The 16,035-nt window shown below is 42.3% G+C and overlaps 1 protein-coding gene across 6 annotated transcripts in view; it reads left to right on the forward strand.

The window, feature by feature from the left end:
- Nucleotides 1-16,035, forward strand: part of USP13 (ubiquitin specific peptidase 13) — a 148,246-nt gene that overhangs the window by 83,153 nt on the left and 49,058 nt on the right. For all 6 annotated transcript variants that reach the window (XM_065540218.2, XM_074031433.1, XM_005546451.5 and 3 more), the window contains 4 exons: nt 3,328-3,453; nt 5,132-5,285; nt 7,966-8,140; nt 15,359-15,447. In XM_065540218.2, coding sequence (XP_065396290.1) covers nt 3,328-3,453; nt 5,132-5,285; nt 7,966-8,140; nt 15,359-15,447 — 544 coding nt within the window. The remainder of the gene's footprint in view (nt 1-3,327; nt 3,454-5,131; nt 5,286-7,965; nt 8,141-15,358; nt 15,448-16,035) is intronic.

Below are 16,035 nucleotides of genomic sequence, written 5' to 3' on the forward strand. Positions count from 1 at the left end.
TGTGACCCTGGACTTCACACCTCTGTGCCTCAGTTTTCCCATCTCTCAAGTGGAGATAATCATTATCATCACCACCTCATGGGTTTGGGTGAGTTAAGAAAAATAAATATGTAAAGTGTTAAGAACTGTGCCTGGCATGTAGTAGGTATTCATCCAAGCACCTGAATTTTTATAGCTCTCCGTAAATGTCTGCTTAATGAGTACATAAATGTTAGCCATCATATGAAGCTAGATGTTATTACTGCGTGCTTGTGTCAGCTGATACTATGTGATATGTATCAGCACTGTGAATGAAGAAAGTCACAACTTTTACATAGGTTTCAGGAGGTATATATACAGGTAGTAAAATTAATTGTGCTTTGACTAGCGCTGGAAGCACAACTGAAGCCGTGTATGTGTGTAAGCTGGTCATTTATATACAGGTTGTCAGTCCTTAGATGCCCAAATGCTGCCACTTTGAGGAATTCTTTGAGAGCTGCCAGTGTGCTTCAGGTCCTCTGTGGTGTTCCCTAACATTTGTTATCGATGTGTGTGTATATGTCTCTCATCTCTTCTGTTGTCTGTAAGCTCCTAGAAGACAGAATCTCCAATAGTGCTCTGCGTGAAGCAGGCAGTCACTAAATACTAAGAGTCCAGACCAGGTTATGTTTTCAGCAAGACAGGGAAATTCATCAGATTTTTATTAGAAAACACTGCATAGAACATGTGTGTTGGAGGGATGTTATATATGGAGCTGCCTCTTTGTTGCAGGGAGCTAGATAAAGGAGTTTTCTCATCACCTGTTGCATATGACTGTGATTCTGCAAACGTGTGATGGTCCCCAGACTACAGGCATGGACCTGGATGTCCATGAGAATTCAAGGAGGTTTAAGACATGTCCTCCACCTGCAAAGGCTGCAGAGACAGACCAGAAGCAGGCTGAAAGTTAAAGAAGGTAGAAGCCAGGTTGGGCGCAGTGGCTCACGCCTATAATCCCAGCACTTTGGGAGGCCGAGGCAGGCGGATGACGAGGTCAGGAGATTGAGACCATCCTGGTCAACACGATGAAACCCCATCTCTACTAAAAATACAAAAAATTAGCCGAGTGTGGTGGTGGGCACCTGTAGTCCCAGCTACTTGGGAGGCTGAGGCAGGAGAATGGCATGAATCTGGGAGGCAGAGCTTGCGGTGAGCAGAGATTGCGCCACTGCACTCCAGCCTGGGCGACAGAGCGAGACTTCGTCTCAAAAAAAAAAAAAAAAAAAAGAAGGTAGAAGGCAGTTTGTGCTTTGGACTCAGAGGAGCGGAGTATGGTCTGAAGCTAAGCAAAGGGAGGTTTTATGGATAAGTGGGTAGGTAGCAGCTTCAGCATTTGCAGAGAGGACGTAAATTACTTCTTTGGCTCAAATGACAAGGTGAGGTTTATATGACTGAGACCTAAGTGTGCTTCAGGACCCACTTACTTGTTTTTGCTACGGACAGCCTGGAACTGGAGTCAGAGCCACTCCAGTTAGGCTTTGTTAGCTGCATGGCAGTTGGGTGTTAAGACCACTTTGAGCTGAAAGGCCTGTCTGGCACTTCTCTACCAGTCTCAGCTTCCCGAGTGAAGATAAGACTAGTGCCCGCTTTCTAGGGTTACCAGGAGTATTAACGAGACAGTAGGTATCACCATTAGCAGATGGGCTGAACTTGGAGGAAACATTTGGGAAACAGCTTTATCAGGTGCATACCTCTGTCACCAAAGGTGATGTGGAATCTTCCCACCTGCCTCTTCAGAGCATCCTGGGCAGATCTCCTAGATTCCTAGTGATTTTCTGTAGGTTATCGTATTAAAAAGCCAGTTTTAGGCTTCTTCGTTCTACCAAACTCAAGAGTTTCAGAAAACAGCAGTGCTGAAGCATTAGTGTCGGCATCTATTTTTTTTTTGGTGTATGTGGGGGTCCTTGCTCCACTTCTTTGCTTCTTTCCACCCGCTGCTGGCCCCTCCATAGTCAAGGGTCAAGGGAATTGGAGATTAGAGAAGTAGGCAGAGTTTTTTCACTTACCAAGTGCTGGTGCGCTCCCTCTGGGCTGCCGCATGTCTCCTGTCATGGCTGGCCTTTTGTAGGGGCACATTAGTGGTTTCTTAGAGCTGCCTCCCCGCAACTGTCATCCCACCCTCAGGGACCTTACAAGGATCTTTCCCTGATGCTCTGTCCAGCTGGCCTCTGCAGCCTTCACCCCCAGCTGCCCTGAGCCTTCTCCACTGGCAGAGAGCCCACCCACTTCTGCAGGGTCCTGCATGGGTCACCTGGCTGTCTTCTGATTCTGAGCTGTCCTGCTGGTCCCCCAGGAAATCCAACATCCTTGTCCTGACAGAGTTGCCCTGCTGCTTGCTCTTCCCCTGCAGCCTTCCTAGCAGCTGCAGCCAGGTGATGGGCAAGCCCTCTACAAGCTCCTGGGAACTCCCTGTGCTCTGGTCCGGAAACAGTATGGGGTGGGCTCATGAGCTTGAGCACCTCTGCAGTGCTTTAATGGGCCGTGCAATGCCATTTTTCTTTCTTGCAAGTCTCCATTCTTCAGGAGGCATTCTCTCCGATATCCTCATGGAAGGGAAGGGGAAATGCTGCAGAGCTCTCCTCTCTTTTATTTATTTATTTATTAGTTATTTACTTATCTATTTTTTGAGATGGAGTTTAGCTCTTGTTGCCCAAGCCAGAGGGCAATGGTGTGATCTTGGCTCACTGCAACCTCCACCTCCTGGGTTCAAGTGATTCTCCTGCCTTATTCTCCTGTGTAGCTAGGATTACAGATGCGTGCCACCATGCCCAGCTAATTTTTTGTATTTTTAATAGAGACGGGGTTTCGCCATGTTGACTGGGCTGGTCTTGAACTCCTGACTTCAGGTGATCCGCCCGCCTCGGCCTCCCAAAATGCTAGTAATACAGGCATGAGCCACTGCACCTGGCCTCTCTTTTTAACTTCCATTGGAAACCTTTCCTCCCAAGTCATCTCTAGCCTGCTCTGAAATGGGCTGTGACATTTGGTCACTGTGTAGCAAGTCCTGTGAGAATGAGCCTAGTGCCTGTCTTTAGAAAGTGAGTACTTTCTAAAGTGTGTGTCACCTATTGTCTCTAGTTTTGAGTAAACAGGAAGAGTCTCATTCTGTGTTCTTCATAAGTTTCATAGTACAGGGCCTGGCCCATAGTAAACACCAGCGAGTATTGGGCATTATCATTATTTACCTTCTTTGGGCTCTAGTTTTCTCATCTGGAAAGTTGAGTTTATGGTGGACTCTGCTCTGCTTGCCTCTTAGGACTGTTAACGTGCATGAAAGTATTGTAAGTCCATTTCATTTTTATCCTTTAGCCACAGCAGAACGGGATCTCTCCGCGCATGTTTAAGGCCTTTGTAAGCAAGAGCCACCCGGAATTCTCCTCTAACAGACAGCAAGATGCCCAGGAATTCTTCTTGCACCTGGTGAATCTAGTAGAGGTGAGTAGTCAGTCTTTGCGATGCTCAGCGGGGTTGTAAGAAGGGTGCCGAGCCACTCAGTGCAGTCCGCTGTGGCTTGATCAGAGTGCCTCCCCATTCTCTTCTTGCTTCAGTCTCTCCTGTCGAAGCTGGTTCAGAATCAGCTCCCTGGAAACTCTCTGCTCAGTCCACTTGATGTGACTGTTCTTCACATGCTAGTTTCCAGACACTTGTGGATCTCTGTGCTCCTCTTAACCTATATGTGTTATAGGAGTGCTTGCCAGTTATTCCACTCACAATTTATTTTTCCTGGTCTTTGTGACAAAGTCCCTTAAGAGCCCCGCATGGTATTTGGTGTCCTGCCACTGCTCAAAGATGATGACTCTGCTCACATCAGAATTGAATGCTATTAAAAACATTTTTTTTTTTTTTTTTTTTTTTTTTGAGACGGAGTCTAGCTCTGTTGCCCAGGCTGGAGTACAGTGGCACGATCTTGGCTTACTGCAACTTCTGCCTCCCAGGTTCAAGTGATTCTCCTGCCTCAGCCTCCTGAGTATCTGGGATTATAGACACCTGCCACCATGCCTGGCTAATTTTTGTATTTTTAGTAGAGATAGGGTTTCACCACGTTGGTCAGTCTGGTCTTGAACTCCTGACCTCGTGATCCACCTGCCTTGGCCTCCCAAAGTGCTGGGATTACAGATGTGAGCTGGAAAGCCACTGAGAATTCCTGAGTAAAGGCTTTTTTTCCCCCTGAAAAAACAACTTTTTTTTTTCCCCTTCCTGGTTACAACAGTGTTCTTTGTGGAAAATATAGAAAACACAAAGGAGAACATCAAAATCCCCCTTAATGCCACCCCCCTGCAAACAGCCAGTGTTTTTTTTTTTTTTTTGTCGCCCAGGCTGGAGTGCAGTGGCATGATCTTGGCCCACTGCAACCTCAGCCTTCCAGATTCAAGCGATTCTCCTGCCTCAGCCTCCTGAGTAGCTGGGATTACAGGCGCCCACCACCACGCCTGGCTAATTTTTTGTATTTTTAGTAGAAGTGGGGTTTCACCATGTTGGCCAGGCTGGTCTCGTACTCCTGACCTCAGATGATCCGCCCGCCTCTGCCTCCCAAAGTGCTGGGATTGCAGGCATGAACCACCGCGCCCGGCCAACAGCCAGTGTTCATAGTTTGGCATCTGCCCTTCCCGTCACTTTCCAGGTCTTATGTTAATTCTCTACATGCCCTTCCGTAAGCAGCGTTTTCACTTAAATGTTTTGCCACATCGTTACATCTGTTAACAGAGCATGATTTCTGTTTTATTTGTACCTAATTTATATGAGTGTATTTATATAATCATATTGTACATGTTTTCATTTTTCTGGGGCAGCCCTTTATTTTTTTCCCTTTCTCTTTTGATTGGCTTCTCCTCCTCCTTTCTTTTCATTCTATGAATTTCTCTCCCATGGTTTTTAATTTAATAATATTGACATAGTAATCCATGATGAACTGTATTTTATTTTACCAATCCCCATTTTTGGACTTTAGATAAATTCCCGTGTTTTGCTATTAAAGTGCATTGGTGAATGGGCATGCCCAGAGGAAATGTTTAATAAAGCCAACTGTTTACACCAGGTTTAGAGTTCATTTTCTAGTAAGTCTTAGTGGCTCAATATTCAAGCATTTACTAACCTGATACAATCCATCCTTCAGAGGAACCGCATCGGCTCGGAAAACCCAAGCGATGTTTTTCGTTTTTTGGTGGAAGAACGCATTCAGTGCTGTCAGACCCGGAAAGTCCGCTACACGGAGAGGGTGGATTACCTGATGCAGTTACCTGTGGCCATGGAGGCGGCAACCAACAAGGGTAACAATTCCAAAGCGGGAAGTTAGTACTGTGTGTCTTCATATGGGAAAACCCTTGAATCAGAGAGAATGGTTTAGTCACTGAAGTGTGTCAGGAGTAGACCCAGCCCAGATGATGTCTGCTTTGCTCATCTCTTTTCATCTCTTTGTTAGTTCCCATGTGACTTTTCCTTTGAGAAGAATCAAATGCATCACAGGTTTTATGGAGGCGTTATGGTTCGAACCTACTTCACTGCCTATAAATTTGGCCAACTACTGAGTATGGAGTCAGCATAATTTTGGGGAAAATTATTGGTAATGATATATGTAGAAAATTCTTTAACACTGTCATTTATAAGTTGTGCTATAAAGTCTGAGGGAAATGATCAGGACTGTATTTTTTAAAGTTAGACATTTGAGCAGAGGTCTCTTGAAATAATCCGGCTTTGGCACATGAGTATTTCAGCCACCTCTTCTGGGAGATAAATTGTGTCAGGGTTCTTTGTAAAGGCAAAGCCCATTAGAAGGGTCTCTGGACTTTGGAAGAGAGAAGGAGGCAGAGATGTGGCATTCATGTTTGGTGCCTTCTCCTTCCATCAGTCTAATCTGGTTCTTCCTAGGCAGAATAGACAAATGGTATTTCTTTGAATTAACATCGTATAAGCAAAATAGATAAAATAGCTGCTGGATTGCTCATCTCCTGTGAACCAGTCATTTTTGTAAAGTTCGGCAATTCCACTCTGCAGCCATAAAAAGGAATGAGATTATGTCCTTTGCACATGGATGAAGCTGGAAGCCATCATCCTCAGCAAACTAACACAGGAACAGAAAACCAAACACCGCATGTTCGCATTCATAAGTGGGAGTTGAACATTGAGAACACATGGACAAAGGGAGGGGAACATCACACACTGGGGCCTCTTGGGGGGTGGAGGGAAAGGGGAGGGAATTTAGAGGACAAGACAATAGGTGCAGCAAACCACCGTGGCACATGTATACCTGTGTAACAGACCTGCACGTTCTGCACATGTATCCTGTTTTTTTTTTTTTTTTTAGAATAAAGAAAAAAAAGTTCAGCAAATCCCTGGATGGCCCATTTTCCTCTTTCTTGTGTGTGGGGAGTCATGGGTCAGTTTATGATGTTAACTGAAAAGTGATGATTATGATGATTTGAGATGAAATGATTTTCATTTTCTATATGCTCATGCAGTTTTTGATCAATTTCAAAATCTTTCCAGTGTAGAAACAAGGGAATGGGAGTCTGTTGTTTGTTTCCTTGTTAGAACTAGGCTTCAGTGGTTTCTCTTGTCTACCTCAGGGTTACTGACTCACATGTCTGCTCAGGTCCATGATCTTTTCTAATTCTGTTTATCATTTATTAGTGATAACTATTTTTTTTTCAGAAAGGAGATTTATAATTTAGTCTCTGGAATTTGACTGCTGGGAATATCTAATGTTAGCAACCTAGATATAAGTACATCATAAACTGACTGGGGACAGGGGAATGAATTTTAAAAGCATCTAAGATGTGTTTAGGAAAACAGATATGTGTGTAAGTGTACTTACAAACTGATAAATCAGGAGTTTTTTTGTTTGTTTTTTTTTTCTTTTTTGGGTAATACAAAAGAAATGACCAGAAAGGCCATTCAGATCTATATAAAATTTTGACTACAGGCTAGTTTCCAGGACCAGATCTGCTGGTGCTTGGGAGCTTCCTCTTTTTCCCTTTGTATTTAATCATTTGAGTAGGAATAGCACAGAGGCCTTCGAGGTTGGTAGCCCTATGTCTGAGGTGTTGGGTAACCTCCACAGGAAGTTGTCTTGGCAGTGTTGGTTACTGTCATGGGTGTGTGATGGTGGCTAACTGCAGTCCTGTAGTTATCCTCCTCCTTGGCCTCACACCTCTGTGGGACCCATGACCTCTAATCATAGCTGCTGGTGGAACCAAATCAGAAAATGTATAACACCGCATCTGGTTCTTGGTTCTTGTCAGGCGCTTAGCAGTGGTTTTTTTTTTTTTTTTTTTTTTTTTTCCTGCCTTTGGTTATTTTATTTTAAAACAGCTTAGAGTTAACAGGAATGTTTTTGTTACTTCTGTCTATGTGTGTGATCATTGGCAAAAATTGATCCCCTTACACAATATAACATCTCTTTCTGGCCTCATCTGTTGGGTTGTGGAGGAAGTGCTGATCAGGGTTTGAAGTCCAGCTTTGTCAGTAATTGGCTGGTTTTGACTTTGGGCCTCAGTTCTTCAGCAAGGCAGTGAAGGACTGAGAAGAGGTTAGCCCTTGGACCTTTACTGGCTATAAAATACTCTGATGTGAAGGCCTTGTTTTGGGAGGATGGCATTTGAATAAAGCCAGGATTGGCCTTTGGACAAACCAGGTTCATGGGCATTTATATCACACTCATGGTTTGACCCTCTCACCCACCCAGGCCAGGCCAAGCTCACACTTCCCTCCTGTCAGTCTCAAAGGGGAGCACGCAAAAGGATGTGAATGGCTCAACGCCACCTGTCGGTGCAACTCTAAAGACAGCCCCAGAACAGCCTTTCAGCAGGCGCATCTGGCTCTGTAAAGGACAACAAATAAGCAACCCTGGCCCAGCCCAGGAGCCTTCAGGGAAGACTGTTCAAAGAGGGTGCTTTTCATTTCCGTAGGGTAAGAGCGATTGCAAGGTCATTCATTTGCTCTTTCCCTCAGATGAACTGATCGCTTATGAACTAACGAGAAGGGAAGCAGAAGCAAACAGAAGACCCCTTCCTGAGTTGGTGCGTGCCAAGATCCCATTTAGTGCCTGCCTTCAGGCCTTCTCTGAACCAGACAACGTTGACGATTTCTGGAGCAGTGCCCTACAAGCGAAGTCTGCGGGTGTGAAGTAAGTGTGTGTATGTGTGGTGGCAGTGGGGTGAGGAGGGGCCTTTAGAGGTGGGGACAGGGATAGGGGAGAGGGAGTGGGTGTTCTTTGTGTCTGTGTGTATTTGTTCATGTGTGATGGATGGGATTATGGTTCACACACCCTAATTGTCGTCATACTTCACTTGTGTGAGACGTGCCCAATAAAACAGGCCTGTGATTTATATTATATGCTAAGGAGGGGTTTTCTTTTTTCTTTTATTAAATGTAAGGCTGTGATTTATTCTCTATTAGGAGCCTGCCTGCCTTTGCTTCCTTCCTTCCTTCCTTCCTTCCTTCCTTCCTTCCTTCCTTCCTTCCTTCCTTCCTTCCTTCCTCTTTCCCTCCCTCCCAACCTTGCCCACACCCCCAGCCCCTCTCTCACCAAGAGGGTACAGCAAAGAAACAATCCCATACTCCCAAATGGCAAGAATGACATTATTAATGAAGAAATTATAAAAATACTTAAGACAGGCCTCCATATTTAAACTCCATTGTGCTATATTTTAACTCCATAATTAAAGACTTGGTCTAGAACTTAGTTGACTATGTTTCTCCTTGGAGACTAGGAGTCTCAGGACATCTCAAAGTGGACAGGAAGTCTCCTGAGCATTGCTGAAATGAGCCGCTCAGGGTTTAGTCAGATGTCCTGTTTTCACATTGTGAGGCTGGTTGTCAGACACACACAAGTTTTTTTTCCCCATCTGCCACCCTAGTTGATTTGATACAGTCGAATCCTTGCCAACATACTTCATATCACTGCACTTATTGGAAAAACAGTGCTTACAGTGGCAAAAAACAAAGGGAGGTCTGAAAGTTTGGCTCCAGGAGTTTTGCTACATTCAGATATTCTTTGGCCATTTTTCTTTGAGGCTAAGATTGAGATTTTGGCTAACATAAAGGGGATTAAAGGATGGAACAGCTGGTGTGGGCTGTTTTTACCATGGCCTCAATAGCAGTTCAACCTGTATATATATAAAATATATAACATAATATATAATAATAAATATTATATAATATATAATATATTATAATGTTATATAATATATAATATAACAATATATAATATATAAATATAATATTTATACTATATAATATATATACTATATAATATATATACTATATATTATATATGCTATATTATATATACTATATAATGTATAATATATACTATATAATATATAATATATATTATATATATATTTTAGATGGAGTTTCGCTCTGTCACCCAGGCTGGAGTGCAGTGGCATGATCTCAGCTCACTGCAACCTCCGCCTCCTGAGTTCAAACGATTCTCCTGGTTCAGCCTCCCGAGTAGCTAGGAATGCAGGCATGTGCCACCAAGCCTGGCTAATTTTTGTATTTTTTTTTTTTTTGAGATGGAGTTTTGCTCTTGTTGCCCAGGCTGGAGTGCAGTGGTGCGATCTTGGCTCACCGCAACCTCTGCCTCCCAGGTTCAAGTGGTTCTCCTGCCTCAGCTTCTCAAGTAGCTAGGATTACAGGCCTGTGCCACCATGCCTGGCTAATTTTGTATTTTTAGTAGAGATGGTATTTCTCCATGTTGGTCAGGCTGGTTTCGAACTCTCAACCTCAGGTGATCCTCCTGCCTTGGTCTCCCAGAGTGCTGGGATTACAAGCGTGAGCCACTGCACCCAGCCAATTTTTGTTTTTTTTTAGTGGAGACGGGGTTTTACTATTTGGCCAGGCTGGTCTTGAACTCCTGACCTCAGGTGATCTGTCCTCCTCAGCCTCCCCAAAGTGCTGGGATTACAGGCATGAGCCACCATGTCTGGCCTCAGCCTATATTATATGTTCTCTGTGAAACCCCTCCCTCAGGTTTCTGCTGTGTTTCAGATTATAGACTTCATATGTTAACAACAGGAAAGCAAAAACAATTTATTTCAAAAAGGAAAAACAAGCCATATTTGTTAAAATTATTTTTAAAAAGCTCCTTATTCAAGGGAGATTAATAGTAGTTCATTTGGGATCAGTTGCCCATCACTAGGTGAGTGTTCATCCTAGGACTGCTCAGTTGTAGGCGTGGGTGGTTGTGTGTGTGCATGTTGTGTATGTGTGCACAGGTGCATGTGCCTGTTTGTGTCCTTGCAGATAACAGTTGTTGAGTTCTCAAGTTCAGTGTGAGAGATACTTTATTACAACTCAGAGATATCTTTGGGCAGTTAGACCTCTACACCCTCTATTAGCGATGGAAGCAATTTTTAAAAATCATTGACAGTAGGTGTAAGACTGATTCCTCGAACATTTATCCTTTTCTCTTTGTGCTTTTGTTCTGATTCCATTTTGGAGGTGGAAGGTGATCATGGGGCCTGGAAGCTTCGAAAGCCCCAGCATCAGGTGTGAGCTGCAGAGTGGGATATTGTTCACTTGCCTGGCCCTCGGCCACACCTTTCTGCTCTTCAGAAAAGTGCCTGGTGTCTTAGAAGTGCAGGGTGTGACACACTCTCTGTGCCTGCCTCTCCCTATAAGTGTCTTACCAGGAAGCAGCGTTTACAACACCTGGAAATGGCCCATCTTTAAAATGCGGACTGAGAGGTATTAGCTTTCCACAGACAGGCAGATTCCCTGAGCCCAGGGCTAGTGGTCAGGAGACCTGGATTCTTCTCCTGTGTCCACCTCCCACCTTAGCTTCTGTCCTGGGGCAAAGTCACCGCCCAGTGATTCCATCTGTAATGGAGAAATGATGCTGTCCTGAATTTCTCCTCAGATGCTACAAAATATTCAGTTGTAGGCAGTGCTAGCCTATCTATCTAGAATCCTCGAGGAGGGGTTTCTGCTTCCTATAGTTCTTACAAGGACCTTTTTACCTTTTCTTTTTTGTCTGCATACACACATGCTCTTGCATGTGCCTTTTATATACATGAGAAGAATTAGTACTGGGCATATCCAGTTGTTACGAATTGAAAACTAGTCCCTGTGGGAAAGAAAAAGACAATGTTAAAGGTCATAAAGCAACTGTCATTTATTGCACATTTGTTATTGCCAGGTCATGTGTTAAGCACTTCCCATCAATGATCATATTTCATTCTCTTAGTAGTCTGAGGTAGGTACCATTATTTTCTCATTTTATGAAGGAAGAAATAAAAGACGTAATTGGCCAGTAAGTGGCAGGCATGGGATTCATTCCAGTCTGATTGAGTTCAAACTCTCAACGCTTGTTATCGAGCACCCCTATATTCCTTGTCATGCTTGCTTATCCTTACATTTTTGTAGTCTTGCTTTTCTTTATTATGCTTTATCATGTTTCAAATATAAGTTTTGAGAAAACCACTTCAGTAGATTTCTAAGAGATGTTATTTTTATTTCCTGCAGTGTAAGCTGTGATTCAGTCTACATTTTATTAATTTGGGGCCTTGAGTTTTTCTTTTGTTACACCCAGAGCCTGAAGACCAGGAAGAGGCAAAAAAAAATGTCCTAAATATCTTGGCAGATCTTGCATCAGTGTGGGCCAGACGTAAAGACCCTTCTCTTAAATGATCATGAACAGACTGTGTCTGGGAAGAATATTAGTGCTTGGAACGTTTATTCACCCAGCAAATATTATCACTCACTTAGCATATTCTAGGCAATGGGTTGAACAAGACCTAACTCCTGCCCTCAGATAGATAAAGAGTTGAGAGGGAGAGATTTTTACTTACCCACGATCATTTCTAAAGAGAAAAGCATACTGTGGGGTTGCAGAGCACAGACTCTGAGTAGATGCCCAGTGTTTGAATGCCCAGGCTAGAACTTATTGGTATGTGACCTTGGCCAAGTGACCTCACCGCCATAAGCTCCGGCTTCCCTATCTGTAAACTGGGGATAATAATGGTACTTTCTTTACAGGGTTGGGGTAAGGATTAAGTGAGATAAGTCATGTAAAGTGCTTCACACAGAGCAAATATGGGATGGAATTGTTATTTCTGTTATCTTTATCTTCCTTTTTTTGTCTTTGATGATGTAATTTGAGTGTGGTGGATTGATGATTATATTTTCCACAAGCAGACAGGGTAAGATTACGGATTTTTTTTAGTTGTTAGGTTTTCAGTACTGTAGACATCTTAATGTCTGAATGTCAGGAAGAGGTACACTTTATATTTCTTTCTCAATACCATCTTTATTGTATTTTTGCCTTAATTATGATTTAGCGAACAATCAATATATTTTAAATAATGTTAACAGGTTGTTAACAACAACACAATATTGTTGTTGGGACCTACTCTAAGCACTTTATATGTCTTAAAGCATTTAATTCCCATAACAGCTCTTTGAAGTAAATTTGCTGTCTATCTAGATCATTAGAATGACTTACATTCTAATGATCTTTATTAAAAACATATCGCTTTCTAAGAAATATTTTAATTCCAGGAATTAATGTTAGGAATAAAAGAATAAGCTGAACATAATTTATAACTTTGCTAGATTTAACTAACTTGATGTCCCCAAACTGCAATAAATGAATGCAAAGCATAGCTTTTGAGATTGATTTGAATGGATACATACTGAACAGTTACTACATGTGAGCGATTCAACTTGAGACCCTATAGAGGTTACAAAGATGAATAAAGAATGTTTTTCCCAATAGGGCAAATATTATGTGAACACCATCTAAATCTACTTTCTGGTACTTTTAGGTTGGCAGCTACCCATAACACAGTGATGTGTTAAATTGTCCCTGCCCCAAACTTGAGTTATTTCCCTACCCCTACTATGGTATTACAGCTGACACTCCACCTAGATACTGACCACAGAGCAGCTTCAAGAGTCTCAGGGATCCTGAGTCATATTTTGGAAATTATTGGTTGACCAATGTCTTTTGGTTGATTTCACTGTTATGTATTTTCCAGATTTTAAGCTAATGTGGTAGGAAGAGGAGGTGAGACAAAGAACATTTTTACATTAAAATATCATGGCCAGGTGTGGTGGCTCACATCTGTAATCCCAGCACTCTGGGAGGCTGAGGTGGGTGGATCACATGAGGTTAGGGGTTCAAAACTAGCCTGGCCAACATGGTGAAACCCTATCTCTACTAAAAATACAAAAATTAGCTGGACATGGTGGCAGGTGCCTGTAATCCCAGCTACTCAGGAGGCTGAGGCAGGAGAGTTGCTTGAATCCAGGAGGCAGAGGTTGCAGTGAGCCAAGATCATTCCATTGCGCTCCAGCCTGGGCAACAAGAGCAAAACTCTGTCTCAAAAAAAAAAATATATATATATATATATATATAATTATATATAAAATTATATAATAAAATTATATATATAATTATATATATAAAATTAAATAATATAATTATATATATAAAATACAAGATGGAAGTTGTTTTTTGGTGCAGTTGAGGACTTGGTGACATTTAAATAAGAATAATGTTTATTACTGCTTCTCAGAAGATAGAAAAACCTAATTAGAGATAATAGATAATTTCTGGAGAGTGAGCCTGGCTAATAGTAGATCAGTTGCTTGGGATGATAAAGCTCCTATTTTCTAAGCGTCTTTATATTACTGCCTTTATTCTTCTACCAACTTTGTAATGGAGAATTTGAGATACAGGAAATTTAAGTAACTTGCCTGGGGGTAAAATACAGATAAGTGACAGTTCGATTCAGCATCCAAGGCTTTGTAGCTTCTAGCTCTTTCGTGACAAAATAATCATGCTAATTCCTTAGGTATATACAATACTTTCTAGTGTGCCAAGCGATTTCACATCATTTCATGAACATTGCATGGCCTGGCAGGTAGACATGATTAGTAAGTCCATTTTGTAGATGGATCAGGGAGGGTCAGTGATTTGCCCAGATTTGGAGTGAATGAAGTGGCATTTTCAAGACCCACATCCACGTCGTTTGACTGTTTTTTGTCCCGTGTTCTGTCCCTGTGCTGTGCCTTTTCTCTGACACTAGGGGGCAGCAATACATTTGCATTAATTTTCCAAATTCTGGGAAGATGCATTACAAGTAGAAGGCAATGACTTAGATTTGAAAAGTGGAATAGGGGAGGATATTCTAGAATTTTTTATTTTAAAAGGTATCTGTGATACCTATCAACAGCTTATTTTCTTTTTTACATATACCTATCACACCTACATTGACTACAAACAAAAATGGTTGTTAAAAACAGAGCTTGAACTAGGGTATGAATTTGGTGTACAGGTTGAACAGTCTGTGTATAAAATTGCCAAATCCATGCCCAGGAAATTGAGCCTTTCTGAAAGTTTGGAGAGGATTCAAGATACTGGTAATGTGTATTAATTTTAAACTTCAAGGCCCAGATTCAGATGTTTTGGATACTTATCCCATAATATGTCTACCGCTAGGATCCATGTGGCCATGGATTAGGTACCACAGTATTTTAATGAGGCCCTGGCATTTCCAATAGTCAACCTCAACCAAAGTTTCAGTAAGCCCTTCGTCTGCCAACTCTGTGCTATAAGACAGTGACTCTGTGTGGAAGTGGAAATGGAGGTGGGGGTGTTTCAGGATCACCTGGGGAGCCTTTTCAAACCCCACATACATGTACATCATACATGCATGCTATAAACAGTCAAAAATATGTCTACTAAATTCTAGCAAGGATTTCAGAAAAAATAAATGGTTGAAAAGCACTTTTCAGAAATATAAAACACCACAGCAAAGTAAAAGTAACAATTTTGAAACAGGTCGAAAAGCATTCTTTTTTTTTTTTTTGAGATGGAGTCTCGCTGTGTTGCCCAGGCTGGAGTCCAGTGGCGCCATCTTGGCTCACTGCAACCTTCGCCTCCGGGGTTCAAGTGATTCTTCTGCCTCAGCATCCCGAGTGGGGATTACAGGCGTGGCCCTACCACGCCTGGCTAATTTTTGTATTTTTAGTAGAGACAGGGTTTCATCATGTTGACTAGGCTGGTCTTGAACTCCTGACCTCAGGTGATCCGCCCACCTCGGTCTCCCAAAGTGCTGGGATTACAGGTGTGAGCCACCGTGCCTGGCCAAAAGTATTCTTAAAGGATAACATCCTATATTAAACATTTTCTTCTTGTGAAGAGGACAGGACAAATGAGCAGGGGAGAGTGAATGTGTGTCCTCTTATATGTCTGTGTTTGTGTGTTCCTCCTCTTCAGTTCAGCCGTTGGAATGGCCAGGTGTGCCTCAGACAAAGTTGATATGCTTTTTGAACTGTATTACAATACTTATTGCCTTGTTTCATTGATATATCCCCTTGTGTTTCCCAGAACATCTCGCTTTGCTTCATTCCCTGAATACTTGGTAGTGCAGATAAAGAAGTTCACTTTTGGTCTTGACTGGGTTCCCAAAAAATTTGGTAGGTATCTTTTGCATGCTTTTGCTTAAAACATCAAATGAGCCATTTAAACAACATGGCATGTGAAAGAGCCCATGTAGTTGGCTGCCACAAACAGTTCCATTTCATTCTTCTATCATTCTCACCTTTCTGTTTTGAATCAGAGTATATGATAAGAACTGACAATACAAATTCCACCTGCTTACCCACCCCTCCAGTTATGGTTTCTGGAATGACCGAATTCTAAGAGTGTAAACAGAATCCTCACATTGTCAAATAAACAGTGCTTTCCAAACTTGAACGTGCATATGAATTACCTGGGATCTTGGTTAAAATGCAGATGCAGATTAGGCAGGTCTGGAGTGGGCCTGTGATTCTAACAGGCTCCCACATGATGCTGCTGCTGCTGCTGCTGATGCTGTTGGTGCTGCTGGTCCACGGACCACACTTTGAGCAGCCAGTGGTTGAAGATGCAGTCTCCTCTTAGCATCTCTCCTCTGCCTCTGAGCAGGCAGGTGTGGCTAATGACATTCACTTAAATCATACATATATTATTAATAATAAAGTAGAAAAAGCCAGTTGCATTAGACAGTAAAACAAAAGGATGTG

This window comes from Macaca fascicularis, chromosome 2 (assembly GCF_037993035.2).
Source record: "Macaca fascicularis isolate 582-1 chromosome 2, T2T-MFA8v1.1".
Taxonomy (NCBI): Eukaryota; Metazoa; Chordata; class Mammalia; order Primates; family Cercopithecidae; genus Macaca; species Macaca fascicularis.